Here is a 23,997-nt window from a genome sequence, read left to right as displayed (position 1 = left end):
TGCTCATCCCTATCTCTGCAGATCGATAAAGCCCCTTCTAATAACTCTCCGACCCCCTAAATGAACGGATCAATTCCCCGATTCAACTTTGCCTCTTCCAAAGGAACTAAATGGACTCCCCCCAAAACATCCCAATGCACAGGTCACGGATTTACTATGTATTTTCCATCGCACTCGAAATCTGCACCAAAATCTGCACGGAAATTTGCAAGCGTGACGTGTTGATTTTTGATGCTGATTTTGTTGCAGATTTCACCCAGTGCAATGCAATGAATGAGATCTGCAATGAAAGCATTGACCAGGTACAGATTTCCAAACACGTAGGTGAACAATTTCCACATACGGTATATAAAATCTCATCTACTTAACTGGTTACTCTATTACGCTGCGGATGTTTCTGCACCAAACACCAACTTTGTGCAGCGACTCCCTCAGGATATGTTGGGAAATCCAGAGAATATAAGGCTACGTTCCCACGATGAGCTTTTTGATGAAGCAGATCCTCTGCCCCATTAAGTAAAATGGGTTACTTACATTTTTCCAAATTCCTAAGCGTAAAAAAAAACTCACCAAAAACTCATCACTTAACAGTACAAGCAAAAAGTGGAGGGTTCCCTATGGTTTTTGTAAAGTCGTTTTTTTTTTCCCCTACTCTATTGATGAAGAAACCAATAGTGTTTTACTTTATTTTTTTTTTTAAACGATGGCAAAAGGCTCCAAAAAATGTCAGGGTGCCATTTGAGCTTTCCCATTGATTTGTATTGTAAAAGTACCAAGGGTCTTCGGAGCAGAAAACGCCAGAAGAATGGACGGGTCACTTCTTTGATAATCTTTTGATGTTTTTCAGGTGGTTTCCCTTGCAGAATTCACCCCAAAAAACCGTCGTAATTTGGTGTAGTTTTTGCAGAGTAGTCGCTCATGTGCATTTACCCTTAGAGACTCGGCGACATTTACTATTTGCCATAGGAACAGACAATCCTATAAATATAGCTGGTTTTCTAAGCCAATCCATGTTTCTTCCAACATAAGGATCTGGAAACCACAGAAACATTAGATTATTGTCAGATCTTGGCTGAATCTGCAATCAATTATTACATTTCTATGGACACAATCGTAGGAAATCTCCTGGGATTTGTGCATAGAAACAATACAAATAAGTGAGCAAAGCATGAAAAATCGCCAAAAAAGAAAGGTTGTGGAATTACAGAAATCACAGGGTGGACAGACCTATTGTGAAAAATGGAAAAAAGTGTCCAAACTTCTCGGTTTATGGAGTATGAGTAAGACCACACCAGGCTACGTGTTGCTCGTGCTCCTGTGAGCATCCCGCGTGGCCTCAATGTGCTACTATGGCTGCAGCGACACATCTGGGTTGTCATTGGTTGGCAATAGTAAAGGTAGCTGCCAGCAGCGGATCTTGGTGATTTTCCCAAGTGCATTCAGCATGGGAGATCCTTCCTCAGACAATCATTAAAGGGTCTGTACACTACTAGGACAACCCCTTGTTGATCAAAATCTTTGACCCCCATAAATTAATAAAGCTTATGCTCCCCTCCCGTGCCGGCGCTGTTCTCGCGGTGTTGGCTCTGGCTCTCCCGGTGCTTGTTTTGACTCCGACGCCCAATCAGTGCTGGCATCGCTGTCACCGCCTTCAGACAAATCTTACATGAAGAGGAAGTCCAGGCTGCGGCTCATCTCTGACTTCCTCTTCCAGCTCAATTTGACAGGAAGTGAGGACAGTGACGCCAGCTCTGATTGGGCGCCAGGGTAACGTGTCACAACAACAGCACGGGAGCCCTGGGGAGAACGAGTGCCGACATATGAGACTAGTATAGGCTTTATTATTTATGGGGGCCAGGCGAGGGGTATGAGAAGTTGTCCAAGTAGTGGACGACTTCTTCAATAACCTCAGTGATGGCAGCCGAGGCTGTAAGTGCCGGGTTTCTACACTTAGAGCTCATACTCCATACTGAATAAATCAAGATGTTTTTAAAATGTTAATTTTTTTTTTTTTACATTTCCAAATTTGCAAAATCAGTAACACATCTACCCATTCTGTGATTTCCAAAACTCCAGGACTTTAACTTCCCAGCGTTGCAATTTCAGTTAATGCTAATGGAGGGTTATATAGACTGGCAACAATAAGAAAAGCATGAAGTTCATCATGGAAACTCTGTTCTCTTTTAGGGAGACTCTGTGAGGGAGGCTTGGAAGTTAGGGGGCAGTTTGAAGCGATCAGCAGCAGAAACGGTTTAATTGTGGGCATTATAAGAGGACCTGTCACTTGCAATAAATACGTAATTTTTCCTACTTGTTGTAAATGCCGCTGTTCTCCTGAATCCGGCGTCGTTTTTCTTTTGATCCTGCTCCTCTCCATTCCTGAGATATGGGCCCTCTCTTCCCTGTATATAAATCTGTTGTTGTTGTTTGTTTTTTTTAACCAACTGGGCGTGGTCGAGAAGACGACGCCCACAGAGAAGTGTTGAGGACCACGCTCCCTTGGCTAAAAAGACTCGATTTATACATAGACCATATCTCAGGAACGGAGAGGCGCAGGAAGAAAAGAAACACAACGCCGGATTCAGGAGAACAGTGGCTTTTACACCAGATGAAAATTACATATTTATGCAAAGTTCCCCTTTAACTGTAAATATTTATATTTGCAGACTATGGACACTCCAATTTGCAGGATAGGACCCATTAATCCTCTCTGCGACAGTCTCTCCCTGTCTGGCTTTTCTCTGCCCCAGCCATACTTTGCCCCTACGTCTCTCCCTCACCCCACTGATATTTGGATAATATCTCTATTCCTTCACAGAGAGACCTTTCTTTCCATGTAATATAAAACATCGCCTCAGGATGCACACACCTGCCCCCACCTCCCTCCGCTCGCTCCATGTACACTCGCCACAGATTAGCCGCAGACCTCCTGCCCAGTTTGGATAATTACTTCCAGACCCCTCCATCCCCCCTACCCTTTTCCCCACCTCTTTATTTTTTTATTTAATTTTTTTTTAGTACTAAACTTTTGGCTCAAGAACTCAAATCAGTGCCACAGAGCTGCAGGTAAAGGGTCTACAGATCACCGGTCACGTATCATTGTCACATTCTGACCCTTGCACAAATTATGTCTATATACAAATTTATAATATTATTAATAATAAATAAAAAAATAATTATAATAAAAATAAATCTATATTATTATTGTTATTTTTGTTATTACTTTTATTATTGATAATATTATCAATAAAAAATATATAGAAATAATTTCCTGCATTGTGCATGTCTCAGAATGTGAATATATATATATATATATATATATATATATATATATATATATATATATATATATATATATAGTGTGTGTGTGTATATGTGTATATATATGTATATGTGTGTATGTATATATATATATATATATATATATATATATATATATATATATATATATATAATGTATATATACAGTACAGACCAAAAGTTTGCACACACCTTCTCATTTAAAGATTTTTCTGTATTTTCATGACTATGAAAATTGTAAATTTACACTGAAAGCATCAAATCTATGAATTAACACATGTGGAATTATATGCTTAACAAAAAAGTGTGAAACAACTGAAAATATGTCTTATATTCTAGGTTCTTCAAAGTAGCCACCTTTTGCTTTGATGACTGCTTTGCACACTCTTGGCATTCTCTTGATGAGCTTCAAGAGGTAGTCACCGGGAATGGTCTTCCAACAATCTTGAAGGAGTTCCCAGAGATGCTTAGCACTTGTTGGCCTTTTTGCCTTCACTCTGCGGTCCAGCTCACCCCAAACCATCTCGATTTGGTTCAGGTCTGGTGACTGTGGAGGCCAGGTCATCTGGCGTAGCACCCCATCACTCTCCTTCTTGGTCAAATAGCCCTTACACAGCCTGGCGGTGTGTTTGGGGTTATTGTCCTGTTGAATAATAAATGATGGTCCAACTAAACGCAAACCGGATGGAATAGCATGCCGCTGCAAGATGCTGTGGTAGCCATGCTGGTTCAGTATGCCTTCAATTTTGAATAAATCCCCAACAGTGTCACCAGCAAAGCCCCCCCACACCATCACACCTCCTCCTCCATGCTTCACGGTGGGAACCAGGCATGTAGAGTCCATCCGTTCACCTTTTCTGCGTCGCACAAAGACACGGTGGTTGGAACCAAAGATCTCAAATTTGGACTCATCAGACCAAAGCACAGATTTCCACTGGTCTAATGTCCATTCCTTGTGTTCTTTAGCCCAAACAAGTCTCTTCTGCTTGTTACCTGTCCTTAGCAGTGGTTTCCTAGCAGCTATTTTACCATGAAGACCTGCTGCACAAAGTCTCCTCTTAACAGTTGTTGTAGAGATGTGTCTGCTGCTAGAACTCTGTGTGACATTGACCTGGTCTCTAATCTGAGCTGCTGTTAACCTGCGATTTCTGAGGCTGGTGACTTGGATAAACTTATCCTCAGAAGCAGAGGTGACTCTTGGTCTTCCTTTCCTGGGGCGGTCCTCATGTGAGCCAGTTTCTTTGTAGCGCTTGATTGTTTTTTTGCAACTGCACTTGGGGACACTTTCAAAGTTTTCCCAATTTTTCGGACTGACTGACCTTCATTTCTTAAAGTAATGATGGCCACTCGTTTTTCTTTACTTAGCTGTTTTTTTCTAGCCATAATACAAATTCTAACAGTCTATTCAGTAGGACTATCAGCTGTGTATCCACCAGACTTCTGCACAACACAACTAATGGTCCCAACCTCATTTATAAGGCAAGAAATCCCACTCATTAAACCTGACAGGGCACACCTGTGAAGTGAAAACCATTCCAGGTGACTACCTCTTGAAGCTCATCAAGAGAATGCCAAGAGTGTGCAAAGCAGTCATCAAAGCAAAAGGTGGCTACTTTGAAGAACCTAGAATATAAGACATAATTTCAGTTGTTTCACACTTTTTTTGTTAAGTACATAATTCCACATGTGTTAATTCATAGTTTTGATGCCTTCAGTGTGAATGTACAATTTTCATAGTCATGAAAATACAGAAAAATCTTTAAATGAGAAGGTGTGTCCAAACTTATGGTCTGTACTGTGTATATATATGTTTGTTTCACAAGTATTTTGTAACACCAGCAGCGGGATAGTTCAGGAGAGTCAGTCCTAAGTTTTATGTAGGGTTAAGCCATGAACATGATCTGGTAAATGTTACACTCCTGCCGACATGAGCACATGGCGGTGATAATACACAGGTCTCCGACAGGAAATAGTCTGACACCGGGATACGCTACATAATCAACTGCGCCTCATAATGGATGAAAGCCTTAATTCGAGAGTTCAGACTCTACCTTCTTAAAACAAACCCCATCTATCCCTGCCGGCGTGGGCCATACTGTTCTGCTAGGGTTGATGAGCGCTCATAATTCTCCAGTGGGCTCATATTTTGGGCTCGCCCCCTCCTCCATTGACCATACGCACATGCTTTCCAGTGGAGCGGTCTGAGCCTAATGGCTTCAGCAGATACCTCACTTTTTCCCTCTTGACTTTTAGTGGCTGGAAAAGCTGAAAGTGAGACCTTGGCAAGAGATTAGAGCTCAGAAATGGCCACGTAGCCTGAAGCAAAAAAAAAAAAAGGGAACGGTATAATATATGTGGATTCTGCAAAAATAGTGATTGCGCTATGTCTGAGACCAGAACAGAAGGCAGACAGACATTCTGCGGCTGATGACCGTAACATAATGCAGGTTTAGCTGCCCCCCCCCCCCTGTAGATCTGAAGGTGAAGAATGAAAACCAGACGCTTAAAAAGAATCCATATTTATTACATAGCAGTCAGTTATTAACAATCGGCACCACTTTGACCAGCAATCGGTGCCTTGTACTTCGCCATCATCCAGCAATCATTGACATTTAACACTCGTATCAGAAAAAGATATTGACCACCCCTTCACAGGAATAGGGTGCATGCATTATTTCGTAACCTCATCTCCTCTAAAAATGAGGTTCTGTCCAGTCCTGTAAGTGCCATTTCATGTCAGAAGCCACTCCGAACCCAATTATGCAGGCGCAAGCCCATCCGAGCTTTCAGTGCATGGGATCTCATCGGGAGTCCAGCTAAGAACATGTCTCCTTGACCCTCAGATAGTGGATGATCAATAATTTCAGTGACCAGCAAGGTCCCGTTTTGCTCGCATGCAATTGCTCCAGTATAGTATCCCTGCTCGTCGCTTTATCCCTTCATCTCCTACCCGGACACCTAGACAGCACTGCTGTCTTCTGGACAGGTCTCCTGGTATGCTCAGACATGGAGGAAACATATCTTGTAAGTCCATAGTTTTGGAGTCCCTCCCCTGCTTAAAAGTAAGAGTGAGGAAGCCGTCCGATTGGTGTATCATTATTATTTCCCACCCTAGAGGAGTCCATGAGAGGTTCTTCTGACTCCCAACCTCTTTCGGTACCATTTGAACTCTCTGATAACTTTTTTAACTCTCTTTTCTCATCTAGACCTGTTTTTACACCTTCCAACTCTAGAGGACCTCCGTTCTCACATGCGTGTGCTTTTTCCTTACGCCTCCTTGTATAGCAGATTGCGCTTACTATAACCACCAAGAGGAGGATACCAGCCGCTACAGCAGGCACCAACACTAAAGTTAGGCTTCCATCTTTGGTTTGTGTAATATGGGCACTAGGCGTTGGAGTTTCTCCCATGGTCTGTGTTTCCGAGCATAGTTCAGTCTCTCCACTTACATCGGTCATCGATCTAAGGCAAATTCTGTATGTGCTATTAGAGTTCAGTCCCATTAAGGTATAGTGTGGGAGAGATGGAGGCAACTGGTATCGGTCCGGCCTATTGTCTGAGCCAGAAAGGTTCTGCACCGTGAGTCTTAGTCCCAGTAGATGTCCCTTACTTTGGATAAAAGTTTGTAGATCCACTTTCAGTGAGCTACTAGTCCTTTCTAGGACTTGCAACTGAATTTCGGGAAGCTCTGTGAAATCTGCTTGTGTTAGTGATAGCATCTCACAGTACATGCCGTAAAATCCTGATGGACATTCACATGCCACTTCTCCAAGGACATCTAAACGGCAAAACCCACCATTCAAGCATGTTTGAGGTGGACAGAGCTGATCATATTGGGTTGGTTTGACAGGCTCCTCCGTTGGGTCATTGGGTTCAATTGTTGTTGTGGTGGGGATAGTGGTCAGTGCCATTGTTGGACTTGGATTGGTTGATGTAGGTGGTGCTGGTGTACTGGTAAGTGCCAAAGTTGTAGGCACAAAGACTGTTGTTGGTATGGGGCATCCAAAGTCAGAATTTTGCAAATTACGTAAAATTTTGCCTGCATTTTTAGGAGGGAAGTGGCAACGAGTTTCTTCTGAGCGTTGTAGAACAATTCCATTGACTCTCAGCCATTCTGTTAGCCAGCTTAATACACATACACAATTAAAAGGGTTTTGTGCCAGACTAACACCACGTAGGCGTGGTGTAGACTGGAAGAGGCCTTTTGGCAAAGTACGAAGGCTCATTCTACTTAAATCTAAATCTTGTAATCCACTAAGGCTTGAAAAGTCATCAGTTTGAAGCTGGGAAATTGCCACATTGCCAGCTAGATTGAGTTTGGTCAAGCCTCGTAGACCTGGAGGCACCTTAGTTAACTGATTATCGGATAGGTCCAGCTCATGGAGATTCTTGAGTTCATTCAACAGATCTGCGGGCAACTCTCTCAACCCAAGACCTGCCAACCGTAAAGTCTCTATGTTTTTTACATGGAAGATGCCAGGCTGGATGACAGGGATAGCATTATAACTAAGATCCAGGAGCAGAAGATGAGGTAATGAGAAGGCTGGAGGGACTACCAATTGATTTTTGGTCAGTTTGAGCTCAAGTAATTTCTCGAGACCTCTGAAAGCATCTTGATGAATGCTCCGAATGTGGTTCTCGCTGAGGTACAGCCTTTCTAGACGACTCAGACCTTGAAAGGTTTCGGCAGAGATTTCGGTGATTTGGTTCGATGAAAGATCCAGGTTGCTGAGATTGGTCAGCCTTTTGAAGACTCCTCCAGGTAGGTTGGACAGCTTGTTATGGGATAGATCCAAGAGCTGAAGGTCCCACAAACCTGAGAAACTGCTTTCCTCTACTGAACTGATTCCATTCTCAAACAGGTATAAAGTGATAGTGTTCGGAGGTATGGCGCGAGGAAAGCCAGGGTTTCTGCGACTCATACAGAAGACGATAGATGGTTGGTTGCATTGACAGCCTTCTGGGCAACCTTCTGTAAGGACTGTGTATGCAGCGCAGAGGACCGTCCAGACCAACAGGAGATGCATGGTGCAAGATCTGCAAGAAATAAACAAAAAATTATTAATAACCCTGGTAAAGTTTTTGAGTTTCAACCTACAAATTAAATAAATTCTGGACAATCCTGACTCTATCCAGGACTATTCTATGGGATCTGTTCAAGTACCGACTTGGAGAAGGGGTTAAGGGTTAACGTTCTCTCCTCCAAGCTTGTGCCAGACTTAATTTTCATCTGCTGCATATTTTCTGGGATGTAATCTTATAAGGTTCCCCGTATGATTGGCAGATTCCAATTTCTTACTTGAACCGTTACCACCGAGCATGAAATGATCTGAGAGGTTCCTGGTGAGGCTTGTGTGGACAGGATCCTTCTGCCTCCTAGAGAATCGGCTGGTATTTGTACCCCTATCATTTAGGTTACATGAACTTTCAACTCCTGTACAAAAAAAGGCTTGTGCCTGTCAGGCCATGCCCCATGTGTATAAACAGAGCCCCGACTGGTATGCAGACCCCCCTTCCCTATCTGTCACTTGTAAGACACGGTGTAGATAAAGTCCTAGGCCACACAACCTGGCAATGGTGCAGCTTGAGGACCCTCTTCTTGGTGCACAACCCATGATGATCCCTGTCCAGGGTGCCCTGTACATCCATCTCACACCCCAGTCCTCACCCTTATCTCGGCTTCTGTTTGCACAATGTGATTTGCTTAGACACATGTCCTTATTTTTCTTCCGTAAAGACGTTATCGTTATCGTCGCCATTCATGGACACGCGCAAAGTGGCGGCAGACACTAAGACAATTCTGCCAATCTGGTTGATCAAGGGCATCTGAAAGAGTCCTAACCCTCAAAAATACTGAAGTGTGAAAAAAGCCCAATAAAAATTAATTATTTTATTTTTCTATTTGCAAGAAATAAATACCACACTGGTGGCAAAAATAACATTTAAATAAAGATGCGGATCAAAAATAGCTCACAATCGGATACAGCAAAATGTAGCTCTGCTTCTTCTAACAAACACAGCTCTGCTACATCTGAGAAATAGCGCCGGGGATATTAACCCACAGGAGGAGACGAAACCGACACAGTATTACTTAGCAGTATATGGTAGTATTATATAGGCACAATAGAATTATATAGCCTGGGTTCATAGCACATGTGTAACGTAAAGGCCAAGGGTATCTGTTACAAGCATCCTTAGGCCCTTATTCAATCATTTTAGAGTGGTAGATTGCACAATTCATTTTATACACCATAAAATAAAGTATACATGTGGTAACATATTATTTTTCTACAATGGATCCATTTGGGCGCCGTGTGCCCGCTGTATGCCTTTACAACGCCAAATGTTGAGTATATACCTCCAATGCAAGGCTTTATATACAGATCATAATTTGAATGCTGCATTTGATTTTGATGCAGCATGTGAGCCTTGGGAGTTTAGTATTACCATGGCACTATATGGCGGTATTATGCAAGCTGAATGAAAACTGCCTAAAATGACAAGCGGGGGAGAAACTCTAATGGGCAAATTCATACTCTCCACATTTGATTTCGATGCAGCATGTGAGCTGAGTAAGGCTACTTTCACACTAGCGTTTTTTGTCCTCTGTCGCAATGCGTCGTTTTGGTCAAAAAACGCATCCTGCAAAAGTGCTTGCAGGATGCGTTTTTTGTCCATAGACTAACATTAACGACGCATTGCGACGAATTGACACACGTCGCAACCGTCGTGCGACGGTTGCGCCGTGTTGTGGCGGACCGTCGGCTGCAAAAAACGCTACATGTAACGTTTTTTTGCCGCCGACGGTCCGCTTTTTCCGACCGCGCATGCGCGGCCGGAACTCCGACCCACCTCCCCGCACTTCCCCGCACCTCACAATGGGGCGGCGGATGCGCTGGAAAAATGCATCCGCTGCCCCCGTTGTGTGGCGCAGAGAACGCTAGCGTCGGTAACCTCGGCCCGACGCTAGTGTGAAAGTAGCCTTAGTTAGTATTTCCGCAGCACTATATGGCGGTATTATGTGAGCTGAAAAACTACCCAAAATGACAAGCGGAGAACCCTAAATGGGCAAATTCATCCTATCCACATTTAATTTCGATGCAGCATGTGAGCTGAGTAAGTTAGTATTACCGCAGCACTATATGGCGGTATTATGTGAGCTGAAAAACTACCCAAAACGACAAGTGGAAAACCCTAAATTGGCAAATTCATCCTAGCCACATTTACTTTCGATGCAGCATGTGAGCTGAGTAAGTTAGTATTACTTCAGCGCTGTATGGCGGTATTATATGAGTTGAAAAACTACCCAAAATGACAAGCCTGCGTTTTTCAAATTTGGTTACAACCTCACATCTGCAGCTTATGACGCACTCAGGTCTACTCCATCTGTACAGTCATAAAGCCTCAGCTGCGCGCTCCCTCCAGCCCCCCACCCGCAGCGGGCGCAAGAAGTACTCATCCGAAAATTCATAAGATCTGCGATTCTGTAAATCCCTTTGCGGAACAATATGTGGAGCTTGTATTTTACATCCGCACCAAGAGTTGCCCTCCGCATGAATACATCTCAGATGAGGAGAGATGGTGTCTGTGAGATCTGCGCCTCCACTGACAGAGTTAAGTAGGGGTCAGTAGGAGGCAGGTAATATTCTGAGGAATGTGCAGCTGTGAGAAGGGGGAGACCGAGGTGAGAGAAGGGAATAGGCCCGAATCTAAAGAAGAAAAGGAGAGGAGATGTTGCAGATGGTGAGGAGAGGAGGGGCACGGTGGTAATTGCTGTCCAGGAGGAGGAGGATGGGGGCACAGTGTCTGGGAGAAGGTGGGGTGCGGGGTGTCATCTTGTAAGAAGTAAATGTCATACAGAAAATACCCTGATATCTTTTTTTTTTTTTCTTTTCTTTCCATTTATAAAAGCTTCACGGTGTGTAAAGATGGGGTATTCTGGCTCTTTGTTTAGGATCAAGTTAAAAGGAAACTTATTGTAAGCGATGTATCAGCCACAATACATGGAAGGCCGCTCTCATCATGGCTCTGACTTCCGGTGATGGTGCTTGTTCCAATACTGTAATGCAAGGGAAAAAAGAATACAAATGTACATCTGTTATCTCCCTAGAGAAAACGCAACATCGCCCAGACCCCAGAGAGGTTTTTTTTTTTTCTTTTCGGGATGATAACTGGAGACGTACCCTCTGGTGATCAGAGTCTTGATGAAACAGACCTTAAAATGGGAAAAGTAGAATGAAAAGGAGTTTTGCAGTTTATTAAAAAAAAATTGTTTTATCACCCTCCCTTGGTCCATCACAAAGTATTTGGTGTCTGCAGCATTGACCTCATTTTGACAGCACTGCAGCCAATCAGCGAGCTTAGCAACTCTAACCGAGCCACAGAACTTGCTAATTGGCTGCAGCGCTGTTGACGTGAGGTCAGCGCTACAGACATTGGAGACTTGGTGCCGGACCAGGGGAGGGTGGGTAAAGCAGTGTCTTTTTAAAACAAACTGCCACCACAGTATGGGAGTTTTAGTCCCAAAATATTGTCCTGGACTACAAAAAATAAAAATCTTGTTTTGGATAGTGCCACTCTTTCCCTTGGGTTGTGTTTGGTATTGCTGTCTATTGTAAATGGAGCCGAGTTGTAGAGGTGAGAGCGGTACTGCATATGGGGGAACTAAAGTGCCAAGTCTTTGCAGCAATTGCAAAAGTTTTTGCCTTGGTTTTTGGAATTTTAGAAAAAAACAGCAAGAACTGGGATGTTGTGTGGGATAAACCCAAAAGACCCCTCCATACACATTAGCTGAAAGTCAGCCGGACCCGCTGTACAGTGGGGACCTCCCAACTAAAAGGTCGACCAAGCCAAGCGCCCATGTGTTTGGGGGAGACAGGACGGATATAACGTTTGTTTGACATCTAGACAAACCCCTACGAAGAAACCAAAGCCCCCGTCCTACTCCAGCGCTGCGGCACACAGTAGGATCCTGTTAATTTGTATTTACCAAGCTTAATCTTATTTACTGAGCTCGCTTCCGTCACATATCCAAAAAAACAAGGTAATCCCCACGTAACAATAGTGGGCAGTGGCATCCACATTGTTCCTTTATGCTCCTGCGGCCGGGAATTCTATAAAGATTCGCCCCCTTAAACATACAAAATCAGCCCAGCAAATATGTTTATGACAATAGGGCTGCACAGAAGGTTTGGGAACGGAGGATCCTTATTCCCCCCTCCCCCCCGATATCGGCTTTAGGCCTCATTCACACGTCGTTTTTTTTCACAAAAGAAAAAAACAGATCGCGTCTACATCAGTGAGTTTCATCCGAATTTGGTCTGAGTGTCACCAGTTTTTCTCATACTTGGGGGAAAAAAAGATAAAAAGACAAACAATGTACAGAACTGTGCATTGCTCACCTTCCCCAGGTCCAGAGTTGAGTTTCTGCTGCTTGTCTACAGTGCTGATGTCATCATGTCGACAGCGCTGCAGCCAATCCATAAGCTCAGTAGCTCAAACCATCGATTCCACAGGGCTCAGTGCTGGACCGAGGTGGATGAGTAAAGTTCTGGGGTTTGTTTAGGGTTTTTTTTACGTAAATTGCAGCAGGGAAACAAGGATTTTTTTGAAACTGGAAATCCCCTTTATAGGTTCCAGCCGAGACATTGCGAAATATAGTAGAAGTCCCCTCTGTTTCCACATTCACTAGGATTTTTTTTTCCCCCCCAGAGATGGCGCCACCGCTGTCTATAGGCTGTTTCTGGTATTGCATCTCTGGGACATTTTCTGGATCCTCTTACACAGCCTAAATTGCCTCCAAGATAATAATTAAAAAAATAAATAAATAAATTAAAAAAGGCAAGCCCCTCCCCCTGGACTCCTAAGGAACAAAACTCTTTTTCCTTTTTTTTTTTAAGGCAAAAGTTGTATAATCCCTTGCACCTACTCAATAGCAAAGCAAGCTTATAGGAGAATACCTGGCAACGGTTTGGCACAATGACTCCCTCGAGAAGATGCCCCAATGGGCCGGGCAACATTTCTGATAGTATGGTACATACATTGGCCGGTGTAGAGGGATAAGGAGGACGAGGGGAACAGCAGGATATACTGGCCTCAACATTATTAATTATGGGGATATCCCATTGGTAAAGGACTGCAAGGAATCCACAAGTATTACCACCAGCGTATCGCCTGCCCTCCACCTGGGGGCATCCCGTACATACCACAGTCCCTTAGCAATTAGGCATTAAAGCCTTTGAAATGCCAGCTTAGGCATTTATTCCTGCCCTTGGGTGTTATTGGAAATGAAATCAGTAGGATTCTGCAGGCCAGGACATGATAAACCTTCTGGTCTGGAGTCAGGCTGTCCATCTAGTTCACTCACTAAGTCACACCTGTTACGGTGCTCCTGGTGTCTGCGCTGTCACTTTAAGACCTTATATACCTGACAGGCACATCTGGAGCGGAGAATATTGGGGAACCCGGCGTTGGCTCGCTTAGATTTCGGAAGTACGTTAGGAATTTTAGAAATTGATATGAAACGGGTGCTAGAAACCGCTGGGGTGCGAAGGGTTAATGGGCGAAAAGCATTAAGGGTCACTGATCCTAGGAACACTTGTGAGCGGTAAGGAAAACAAACTGTAGGACAGTGACATCCATGGACGATCATTAAGCTTCCTTTTTCTCATTGGTAGGTTCATAGACCAGAAGCCTGCAGAGCATCGCGCCTGCAGATGTTCGCCCCAAGCGTCTGGGCCAAGCAGCGACCCTCCCTGGTTTATGTATACAGCACATCACCGGTGTATGACATAGCACCGCGACCCCGCGTGTGTATCGCAGCCAAGTATTACACATTATTAACTGGCGGGACTTTCCAGAAAGAGAGATGGTGGAAACTAGCGGTTCATGAGTGAGTGATATCACCATTCCGCTTGGCTGAGTATATATGTGTTCTGAATGGGGGATAAGTGAGTAAATGGCTTCCAGAAACACTCTGGTGTCGACTTATCTTCCCTGAAAACAGGATCAGGCATGTTGAAATCAATCAGCCCAATCCTTTATCCCCCCTAGCATAAGCTATAAGGAAGAAGCTATGGACCCCCCCCCATACACCTCTGAGGTCCATCAAGTCCCACTGAAGTCGTTGATTTTGCCTCTTCTGTCAAGATGTCACCACTGTTTCAGCCACCCAGCTTTCCCAGAGCATTCAATACTTATAGTTTTGGAGGTGGGGTATAACTACTTATTTCTTCATACAAATAATAAAACGTACCTTCCAGGGGTGTTAGTTATGCAGAGATATGGGATTATTAGCTATTTAAAGGGGACTTGTCACTTGTGTCAAATATGTATTTATTTTAACCTGGTATAAATGCCTCTGTTCTCCTGAATCCGACGTTGTTGTTCTTTTGTACCTGCGTCTCTCCGTTCCTGAGATATTGTCTTCTCTTCTCTGTATTCAAATTTAATCTTTAAAGCAAAGTGGGCGTGGTCTCTAACTCTTCTCAGCGGTAGTCTCGATAATGAGCATGCCCAGTTAGCTAAAAACACTAGATTTATATACCGGGAAGAAGAGGCCATATCTCAGGAATGGAGAGGAGCAGGAACAAAAGAAAAACTGCGCCGGATTCGGGAGAAAAGCCTCATTTACACCAGGTTAAAAAAAAAAAAAAAATTATATATAATATATATTATAATTCTGGCAAGTGACAGGTCCTCTTTCCTCTTTATGCTTCTAGGAAAGCTGACCACCAACCTTTTGTAGGTTTGGTAGGGGCGGCCTTTTTGGTTATCACTCAGCTTTGCAAGGAACATATATATATCTATGATACGCCGGAGTAGAAGTTTTTTGACAGAAGAGGACGACTCGAGTGCTAGAAATAATGTCTACCCTTTACCCCCGCAGACCGCAGTTCACATAGACCTGTTTGCTTCTGCATGAACTTGTACGTCTGCAGAGCATCGCGTGTTCAGAATTCCTACTAACTAACCATAAACCTATTTACGGTACCTATTATATCCCCGGGCTGCATATAGATAATTACGATGTGTGATTTCCTAAGACTTTTGCTATACAATAGGTATTGTGAGCGAGATCGGATCCGTTCCAGCCTCCCACTCCACTGCTACCTATTGTCAGCCGCACATATAGGTAGGGCGCCATTACTCCTCTGTATGTTTTGGCTGTAAAATCACAGCAGCTTAAGATATTAAAGCTTTTCTGTCCTTTGTAACGCTGCTGAGGAGACACAGCCCTTCATTTTTATGGCAGTGATGCTCTTGTGATGCCGCCTGGTTTTATTAACACCTTGTTTGCCCTATAGGATTGATTTATATGCTCCGCTAAGACCCAACCCAAGAAGTGGGTTCCCATCTTCCATGATTAATCTCGTGATGAGACTACCCCTTTAACTTTCCATATAACGGAGTAGAAATTATAGTAGGTCATGGTCGACCGCTGTAGATCTGTTCAATATTCTGTTTCAAGGAATACATGGATAGGTTATGGAGTCTCTAACAGAAAAGCTGGGTGCTATGGATGCACAAGTTGTCAAGATGAGCTTCCCTAGCAACCAGTCCATCTCAGAATACTCAGGTCATACTTTTACTTAGACTTGTTGCTACGGATACCCCACGGATTGTTAAGCATGGCTTCCCTAGCAACCAGTGTCTCAGACTGTTCTGGTCTGTAGTTCATACTTTCACCTAAACTTGTTTCTGTGGCTACACATTGGTTGCTAGGGAAGCTTTGTTCATCAACCTGATCTGTTTTTGACTACTTAGGTCTTTAGGCCAGATTTTGTTCTAGACTTCTTGCTATAGATACACGTCGGTTGCTAGGGAAGATTTGGAAGTGAATCTATAGCAACTAGTCTAGGAAAAAATATGACCTAAGTAGTCTAAGACAGACTGATTAGTAGGGAAGCATTGCTTGTCAACCCGCTCTGTCTTATTTTGGTCATATTTTGTTCCTAAACTAGTTGCTATGGATACACATAGGGTTGACAAGCAAAGCTTCCCTAGCAACCAGTCTGTCTTAGATTACTTAGGCCTTTAGGTCACAGTTTTACCTAGACTGGTTGCTATGCATACAAATGGGGTTGACAAGCAAAGCTTCCCTAGTAACCAGCCTGTCTTAGATTACTTAGGCCTTTAGGTCACAGTTTTACCTAGACTGGTTGCCATGCATAAAAATGGGGTTGACAAGCAAAGCTTCCCTAGCAACCAGCCTGTCTTAGATGACTTATGTCTTTAGGTCACAGTTTTACCTAGACTGGTTGCCATGCATACAAATGGGGTTGACAAGCAAAGCTTCCCTAGCAACCAGCCTGTCTTAGATTACTTATGCCTTTAGGTCACAGTTTTACCTAGACTGGTTGCTATGCATACAAATGGGGTTGACAAGCAAAGCTTCCCTAGCAACCAGCCTGTCTTAGATTACTTATGCCTTTAGGTCACAGTTTTACCTAGACTGGTTGCTATGCATGCACATTGGTTTAACAATGTCTCTAGCAATTAGTCAGTACAGTCATCAAATTATTATCTCAGTACTCTGAGACTAATACTATTTTTTTTTGGAGTTTTTTTCACATGTCCGACATTCACTGTCCGGGGTTATAATGAAGGTTGCTCTTGAATGACAGCAAGCAGAGGTCTTAGAAAACTTTGCACTATATTTTCTCCAGCAATTTCTCATAGTTTATAACACTGTCCAATGCATAGAATAATATTAATTTCCTAAGGTTGGAATACTCTTTTCCAAGGGTAAAGCCCTTTTTGTGAGGGTATCACTAGGGTCAGTGACTGCGGGGACTTGGAATAAGCACTGATAAGCGCGCAGCCATGTTTGCCTCATCTCGTGTTTGAAGACGAGAGATATTTGGCAGAAATTGTCACATGCGTTAAGCCACTCGCGAAAGTACGTCCGGATCTGTGCCAGAATAAACGGCAGGGTGTGAGGAAGCACTTAACGAAAAAGATGGAGTCACCCAGAATAATCCAAGCTGATCTGGACTTGGCAGCTTGTACCTTTATGGAAGTGCCAGCATGTTGGGCACGGAGGTAGCCAGGGGGCATGCATTACAATTCTGGAAAGATAACTTATTTGCATCATATCCTGCTTGTACTTGTAGTTCCACAGATGCTAAGAAAGGTGCTCATGGCTATAAAAGAGATACCTGCCCTTTTATAATAGATCTATTGAATGCTGGGCATTGTAGTCCTCCAAGATCTGTAGGGTAGACTGTGCAATGCAGTGGAAGAGGCTAAAATATATATATGGGGTTCTAATCCTCGCTATTCTAGGTAGCGCTTCAGTCTAATTTTCATCCACACCCCGAGGTTCAGCCGCAGAGACTTGGATAAAGCCCCTATCTGGCAGCTGTATTATTACACCCACTCCAAGTAAAAATAAATCTAGGGGTCCTGGGGGGGAGAAGACTTCCAGGGTCTGACCCCTCGGATGTTGGAGATTATGTAGACTTGCTACTCGCCGCATGTGTGACCCCCCCACCAATAGTGTCCCTTGGCCTATTTCTGTGAACCCCATCCTGTATGTAGGAAGCTGCGCTAATCCGGCTCTGCCGCACATGGCGTTAATCTAAATGTTGATGTGAAGCCGGCGTCTGTACATGATGTGTGTCACCGCCTGACCCGTCACCGTCAGCCGGGTCCTGGCCCTGCCGCAGCCTCTGAGTAATCCTGGGTGTTGGTCCTTACAGACCTGTATCTGTCATTTGCTGAATTGTTCTTCTTAAATGCTCAAACTACCCGACGAGCTTCCTTGTGTCTTCACTAAGGATCCCGAGCGACTTCCTGGTCTTGGGTTTTTTAAGGCGTAAAAAAAAGTTTTTTTGGAGCAGAAACTCCAAATCCTCCTGAAAAAACTCAAAAGCCTAAAAAACTGCTCCGTTTCTGCTCCAAAAACTCTGCATAAAGACTGTGCACATGGCCACTGGACAGTTTTTTGAAGAGTTTTTATTTTATCCTGAAGCATTTTTTGCAGCCTTCTGATCCCATACTACAGATTCTACCTGGAGCCGCTGCAAAGAAGGGACGTGCACTTTTTTTTTTTTTCTCCCCACCAGACATTTTTTTAGCACATTTCAAAAACTCCTGGAAAACTCTTCCAATTAATTTCTATGGTAAATCCACTTTGCTGTTTAAATATGCGGAATTTTTTGAGCTTTTTTTTTTTTTTCTTTTTTCTTGAAGAGGTTTTAGGAATAAAAGTGCATGTCAGCTCTTTTGAAGAAGATCCTGGAGGAAACCTCTCGTGTCCATTGAACACACTGAAATTCGGGGGAGAGAGAAAAACTTCCAAAACAGCTTCCGGAAAATAAAAACTCCTCCAAAAAGTCTCCAAAGAAGGAGCATTTCCTGAAGCCGTTTTGGCTTGATAGAAAAAAAAAAAGTGGTTCTTGATCTCGTCAAAAGAACTGATGGTGTCTATACACGTTAGATCTTAATTAGTGATCAGCGAATGTGCTAGGATAAGGTGTTATCTGAGCATGCTTGTGTGCAAACTGAGTGACTTCAGCATGCTCAAAAAATATGTTTGAGTCCCCGCGGCTGCATGACAGCCGCAACATATGCAGGGATTTCCTGTTTGTTAGGCAATCCCTACATCTGTTGCGGCTGTCGAACAGCCACGAAACATGCAGCCACGGGGACTCGAGCATATTATTCGAGCACGCCGAAGACGCTTGGTTAGCACCCGAGCATGCTCAGATAACACCTTATCCCAGCACATTCGCTCATCACTAGTACTAATCCTCTGAAATGGTCTATTTCGGCCACAACAAACTCCCTTCGGCTGTTTCGCTGAAATTAACGATCCCTTATTTCAACTGACGACAGAACGTTGGCGAATGATTAACTGATACCTTCTTCAGCACTACTTCATAGGGGCCTACCGGAGGATTTTCCCATTCTCCAGTGGGCCAGTCCGAGCCCGCTAAGATGGAACAAGACAATACTCAGTTCTATAAACTTTTTAAAAAGCCAGCGCATAAGTTTCAGAAAGAGGGAAAAAAAACCTCATGGCCAACACCTACGTATATGTGTTTAATCTGCATGTGAGCAGGAAAAGGAGGAAGAGACTGACAAGTGAGGAGATGGGACAATACAATCGCACAACTCATAAATACCTTTGATAACTGTAAAAAAAAACTGAGCAGAAAACACTATGGTTCTAGAGAAGACTATAAGTATGGCTCTGGGTTTTTGGTTGACAATTTTCCCACTGGTTTCTCTATAGGATATGAAAATCAAACACAAAAAAACTAAAAAATTCATGCAAGTGATGCCAAACTAAAACTGTAAAAGTTACTAAAACTTCGTAACTTCATAGCATTGGTTGGTACCTCCAAAAAAAGTAAGTGTGATGGAGGCCTTAAAGGAACAGCCAATTAACATCTTTTTATGTCTGCTGTGCAGAGGAATGCGGATCTGTTCTCTGTTATCAGCCATGTACCGAGATGCTGACTTAATATGATTAGTGATAACAGAAGCATCTGCCCCCAGTGCTGGCCACCCCCATAACCATTTCTATGGCTGCTAATAGCCGCAGTTTGGGTTTTAGTGACGCTTCAGGTTATGTTCACACGTTGCATATTTGGTGCAGATTTTCCGCTTGGAAAACTTACAACATTTTCACAGAAGCAGCAAAGTGGATGAGTTTTAAGTTAATTTCATGCATTTTCTGAGGTTCATGGAGGTGGAAGGGGTTGGTTGGCGCCAAATCCCTTCAGAATTTTTCAAACTTTTTTTTTTTAATCTCATCGTATAGTTTTATCACCTTTTTTTTTTTTGTATCTTTTTGGTATGTTAAGTTAGAAATTAAAAATCGCTTTGTTTTGGAGATTGTATTGATAGTCACGTTTGGATTGCATGTGTTTTTACTACATTTCCATTGCGAAAAAAACACACCAAGTCTATGTTCACATGTTGCATTTTGGCTGCGTTTTTTTTTTCTGCAGGCAAAACCTCCTCAAAGCTGCAACTAACAAAAGAGCAGGTTTGTTTTGGTGCGTTTTTTTCTGCGTACTTGTCTTTTTTTTTTTTTGACAAAGTTTAGTGCCCCCCCAAAAAATCATGATTTAACTTCCTTAAGGTTTTTGCACCAAAAACGCAGCAAAAACTGATGCCTGCGGGTTTTTTTGCTGCGTTTTGCACTTACCCATTGTTACCCAGTTATCAAAAATGCTACAGCTTTTTTTCCAAATCAGTCAGGAAAATAAAACCAATGTGTGTGCGTGAGACTTCTGAAATCTCATAGACTTTGCTGGTACTGTAAAGCACATCTTAAAATTTGCATTAAAAAAATGCAAACGTCTGAACATAGCCTTCAAACACAAGTTCTTTTTCTGATCATTTTTGGCCTCTTGTTGAAGTCTATGGAAAAATTTGCAAATAAAACGTATATTTACTGCAAGAGGGATTGACAAAAAAGCACCATGGGTCAATTTTCACCCCCCCCCCAAAAAAAAAAAGAAAAAAGCACAAAGTGAATGAGCATCTCATAGTCATTGCATTGCAGCGCAGGAGCCTGAATTTGCGATTTTGCGCCATATTCGAATATCCTCCCTATAAAGCCACAACTACACATGGAAAGTCCAGCACGGTCGCCCGTGACCCCCTGCATAAATGGGGTTATTTCCCCCCCGCCACAGATGTGCGGTATGTATTAATAGAAAGCAGCAGTCCTGTGTAACGCCAGGCCCTGTGTGCTCTCTGTATGTGTGAGCTTTGTACAGCGTCCAGGCTGCCTCCCCTGCACGGCTGCTTGCGCTGTGTGTGGGAAGCGCACAGAGGGTCTCTCTGTGTGGTGTGTGTATCTATGCACTGCTGTGCAGCACTATCCCACCACACCGCCATTGTGGTACTTACAGATGACGCTGGGTCCAGATGTGGCAGAAGTCAGCTTGGCATTTAACCCTCACAGAGAGAGATCTACAGGCAGTCCTATGTAAAACGACTGACGACACCATGCAAGATACAGTTAAAGTCCTAATTGCAGGTTCCCCTATATGTTGCATCTAATATCAATAAAGGTGGGTGGTCCGTGATTTAAGCCCCTAACTGATGGAGCAAAAGTCACCTACTTCCCCCCCATCTCCTGTAAGTTTCAGCACCTGCTGAACAGTACTGTTCTGTTAATGAAGATTAGGTCCCTTTAAACCAGGATACAACAAGATGCCAGCCCTCCGAACTCCTGCTGCCATTGACTTCTATTGTGGAGGACAGACCACCCCCCAAAAAGGAGCCTGCTCTATTTTTTTATGTGTAAATTGGATTTACAAGAAAACTTAATTAAAAATGCCCTTTATCAGGATAAAAAAAATGTGATGGCCGTCATCCCAGCCCCAAAACTGTACATGAGATGAAGCCGCCACATCTGCATCCAGCGTGTGCCTTGTATATGTACAGACGGTATATAATCACTATCGCAGCGAGTATACGGGGTGGGGAGGATATAAAATGAGCATCGAGCTTTACCGTACGTCCTGGGACTGTCTGCAGCTCCAGGCAACCAAATGACATCCAGATGAGTAAAGTTTTGAAACTTTTCTGAAGTCGCCTTCCTCTTCTCACACCTCTGTACAAACTTCTTTGTCTTGTTCTTTTTTTTTCTCTCTCCTTACTTTTTCTCCTGCCCCTTTCCCTCTTCTTTTTTTTTCCTTTTTTTCTCCTTTTTCCTTCCCTCTTTCCTCCAACCTCTCCACTCTTTCTGGCAGTGGAAGTGATAGTTTAGCTATTCCTATGCTATTTGCCTGGGGCAGGGAAGGCGTTACCAGGACAGAGGCAGGACTAAGGCTTCCCCTCCAGTGCCTCCAAATCCCAACTATTGGCTAAAATTACCCCCTCCTGCCCTTTTCTCCCAGTCCAAATCACAGACCGTCCCACCTCCACCTTTCCACTGGCCGACCCCACACCTACAGGGCTGCAAACACCCCAAATTTTGCAGTTTGCACAGTACGACCTGCACGCGCCCGGCTGCACAGAGACCTAGACATTGCTTCACTGTCAATATCAGGATGGTGTCACCTTATCTCCAAAAACTATCAAACGAGGGGTGAACTTTAACTAGCGCCATGCGAAACGTAATCCTGACAGATACTCTTATGGCGGCTTTTCCTAGTTATTTTCCAGCCACGAAGACCTAAAATATAATAGATACAGAACAATGGCCACATAATTATTGGTTTTCTTTTCATCTGAGGTCATAAAGAGATTCGTCAAAATCCTACAAAATTATTTAAAAAAAATTGCATTCTCACAGCTGAGGGTTTGCTACAATTGAATCCAGTTCAGACAAATCTTTGTAAAAGTATCAACTAAACTCTTGTTCTCTGTTGATATTTTGCTACATTGTATCGAATAGACTGGATACATTGTAACAAAGCTGTGATCAGACTGGATCAGAAAGGGGTTTGCAGCAGGGATGACTGAAAATAATTGCGTTACCCCCTTCTGGCGTCCAGTTGGGTTCTCTTTGACAGCCGAATTTGGGTGTATCCTGGACCCCTGATTTACTAGGCGTCGTGACATTGTGGGGTCCTAGTTAGCGGCAGGGATTGCTGGCGGAGGAGTGAACACTTCCCTGGTTCCGCTGCCGGGGGGGGGGGACCAAACCGGACATCAGACCTTGGTACTTCGAAGAAGTGCAATACCCACTTTTCAGCCTTTAGTTATAGAGTTTACTATTCACTGACAGCTAGCACAGATTGTGTTATACTTCCACATTATTTTCCCAAAGTTTATTAAAAAGGGTTGTTAGCAAGATCATTTTTATTCAAATGTTCACGACCTCTATTTCAGTTGAATTCCACCTGAAAAAGCTCAGCGAAACCGCCACAAAAATGAACATCATACACATTACTGTTCACATTGTCAGTTTTTTTTGCCACTTCTTTTAACCACTTCAGGGTTCCGGAAACCGCAAAGCAGTTAAAAAGAAGAAATCTTCCTTTAAAAACTCTTGGAAAACTTTTCCTGTTTATTTCTATTGTAAAACTTATTTGCTGCTGCCGGTATGTTCTGTCTTTTGAGCATTTTTTCCACGTCAGGTTTCATGTGGGGGGGGGGGGAGGGAATAAGTTGATGTATTTTCTTTGAAAACGGATCCTAATGGAATCTGCTTCAAACTGGCCATTGTCCAATCAAAAGGCTGCAAAAAAATATATATATTTAAGGGGGACGAAAACTTTTCCAAAGCACTTTAAAAACCGCTTCATGAAATGAAAAACTTCCCGAAAAAACTTCACCGCACTGGATGACTCAACTTTTGCTAATTTAAGCACAATTAGGGGCAATAGATATTTTTTATCTGGACAACCCCTTTAAATATACCTGAAAATGAGCAATCCGTGTTATACATAGATCACCCTCGAAATGGACCAGACGAGTGCATTGGATTGCATTGTCTCGTGTCTGACAACAAATGTCTGGATATAAGAAGTCACCGTCTCTTACGTTTTTACTTTCACAGCTGCTTGTAATTGAAAAGAAATACCCCGGACCCGATCCGCTAAAGTGAAATTACAGATTTCCTCTCCGAGTTCCGTTAAATCAGTTTTTCAGTAGGTTTTGGCAGAAATCCACAGAATTTCATGGACTCTTGTTAATATATCACCTGAAGTATTGACGCGGCCTCAAATTGCTGGCAGTCCTGGACAAATCTATAAAACTATCTGTTTTTCTACTTTAGTCTGA

General features: G+C 43.2%; 2 protein-coding genes across 7 annotated transcripts in view; one reads left to right on the top strand and one right to left on the bottom strand.

The window, feature by feature from the left end:
* Positions 1-23,997, top strand: part of PAM16 (presequence translocase associated motor 16) — a 114,456-nt gene that overhangs the window by 51,223 nt on the left and 39,236 nt on the right. The gene's annotated exons all lie outside the window — the stretch shown is intronic.
* On the bottom strand, positions 895-22,268 carry VASN (vasorin). Of its 3 annotated transcripts, none has more exons than XR_013218026.1 (2): positions 21,781-21,914; positions 895-1,032 (listed from the first exon to the last, which is right to left on the bottom strand). XR_013218026.1 is itself a non-coding variant. In XM_077274618.1 (2 exons), the coding sequence occupies exon 2, from the start codon at positions 8,325-8,327 to the stop codon at positions 6,357-6,359; it is 1,971 nt and encodes a 656-aa protein (XP_077130733.1). In that variant the 5' UTR covers positions 8,328-8,337; positions 21,781-22,268; the 3' UTR covers positions 5,806-6,356. The 3 variants fall into 3 exon arrangements, 2 of the variants coding, with proteins under 2 accessions (XP_077130733.1, XP_077130734.1); XM_077274618.1 differs by lacking the exon at positions 895-1,032 and adding an exon at positions 5,806-8,337 and having other exon boundaries at positions 21,781-22,268; XM_077274619.1 differs by lacking the exon at positions 895-1,032 and adding an exon at positions 5,812-8,337 and having other exon boundaries at positions 21,786-21,919.

This window comes from Ranitomeya variabilis, chromosome 7 (genome assembly GCF_051348905.1).
Source record: "Ranitomeya variabilis isolate aRanVar5 chromosome 7, aRanVar5.hap1, whole genome shotgun sequence".
In the NCBI taxonomy this organism is placed as follows: Eukaryota; Metazoa; Chordata; class Amphibia; order Anura; family Dendrobatidae; genus Ranitomeya; species Ranitomeya variabilis.
The sequence above is the reverse complement of the archived record's forward strand: the minus strand, read 5'-3'. Positions and strand labels throughout refer to the sequence as shown.

Excerpts from the sequence above, each read along its gene's own strand:
- VASN (XM_077274618.1), bottom strand. The coding sequence starts at position 8,327 with ATGCATCTCCTGTTGGTCTGGACGGTCCTCTGCGCTGCATACACAGTC.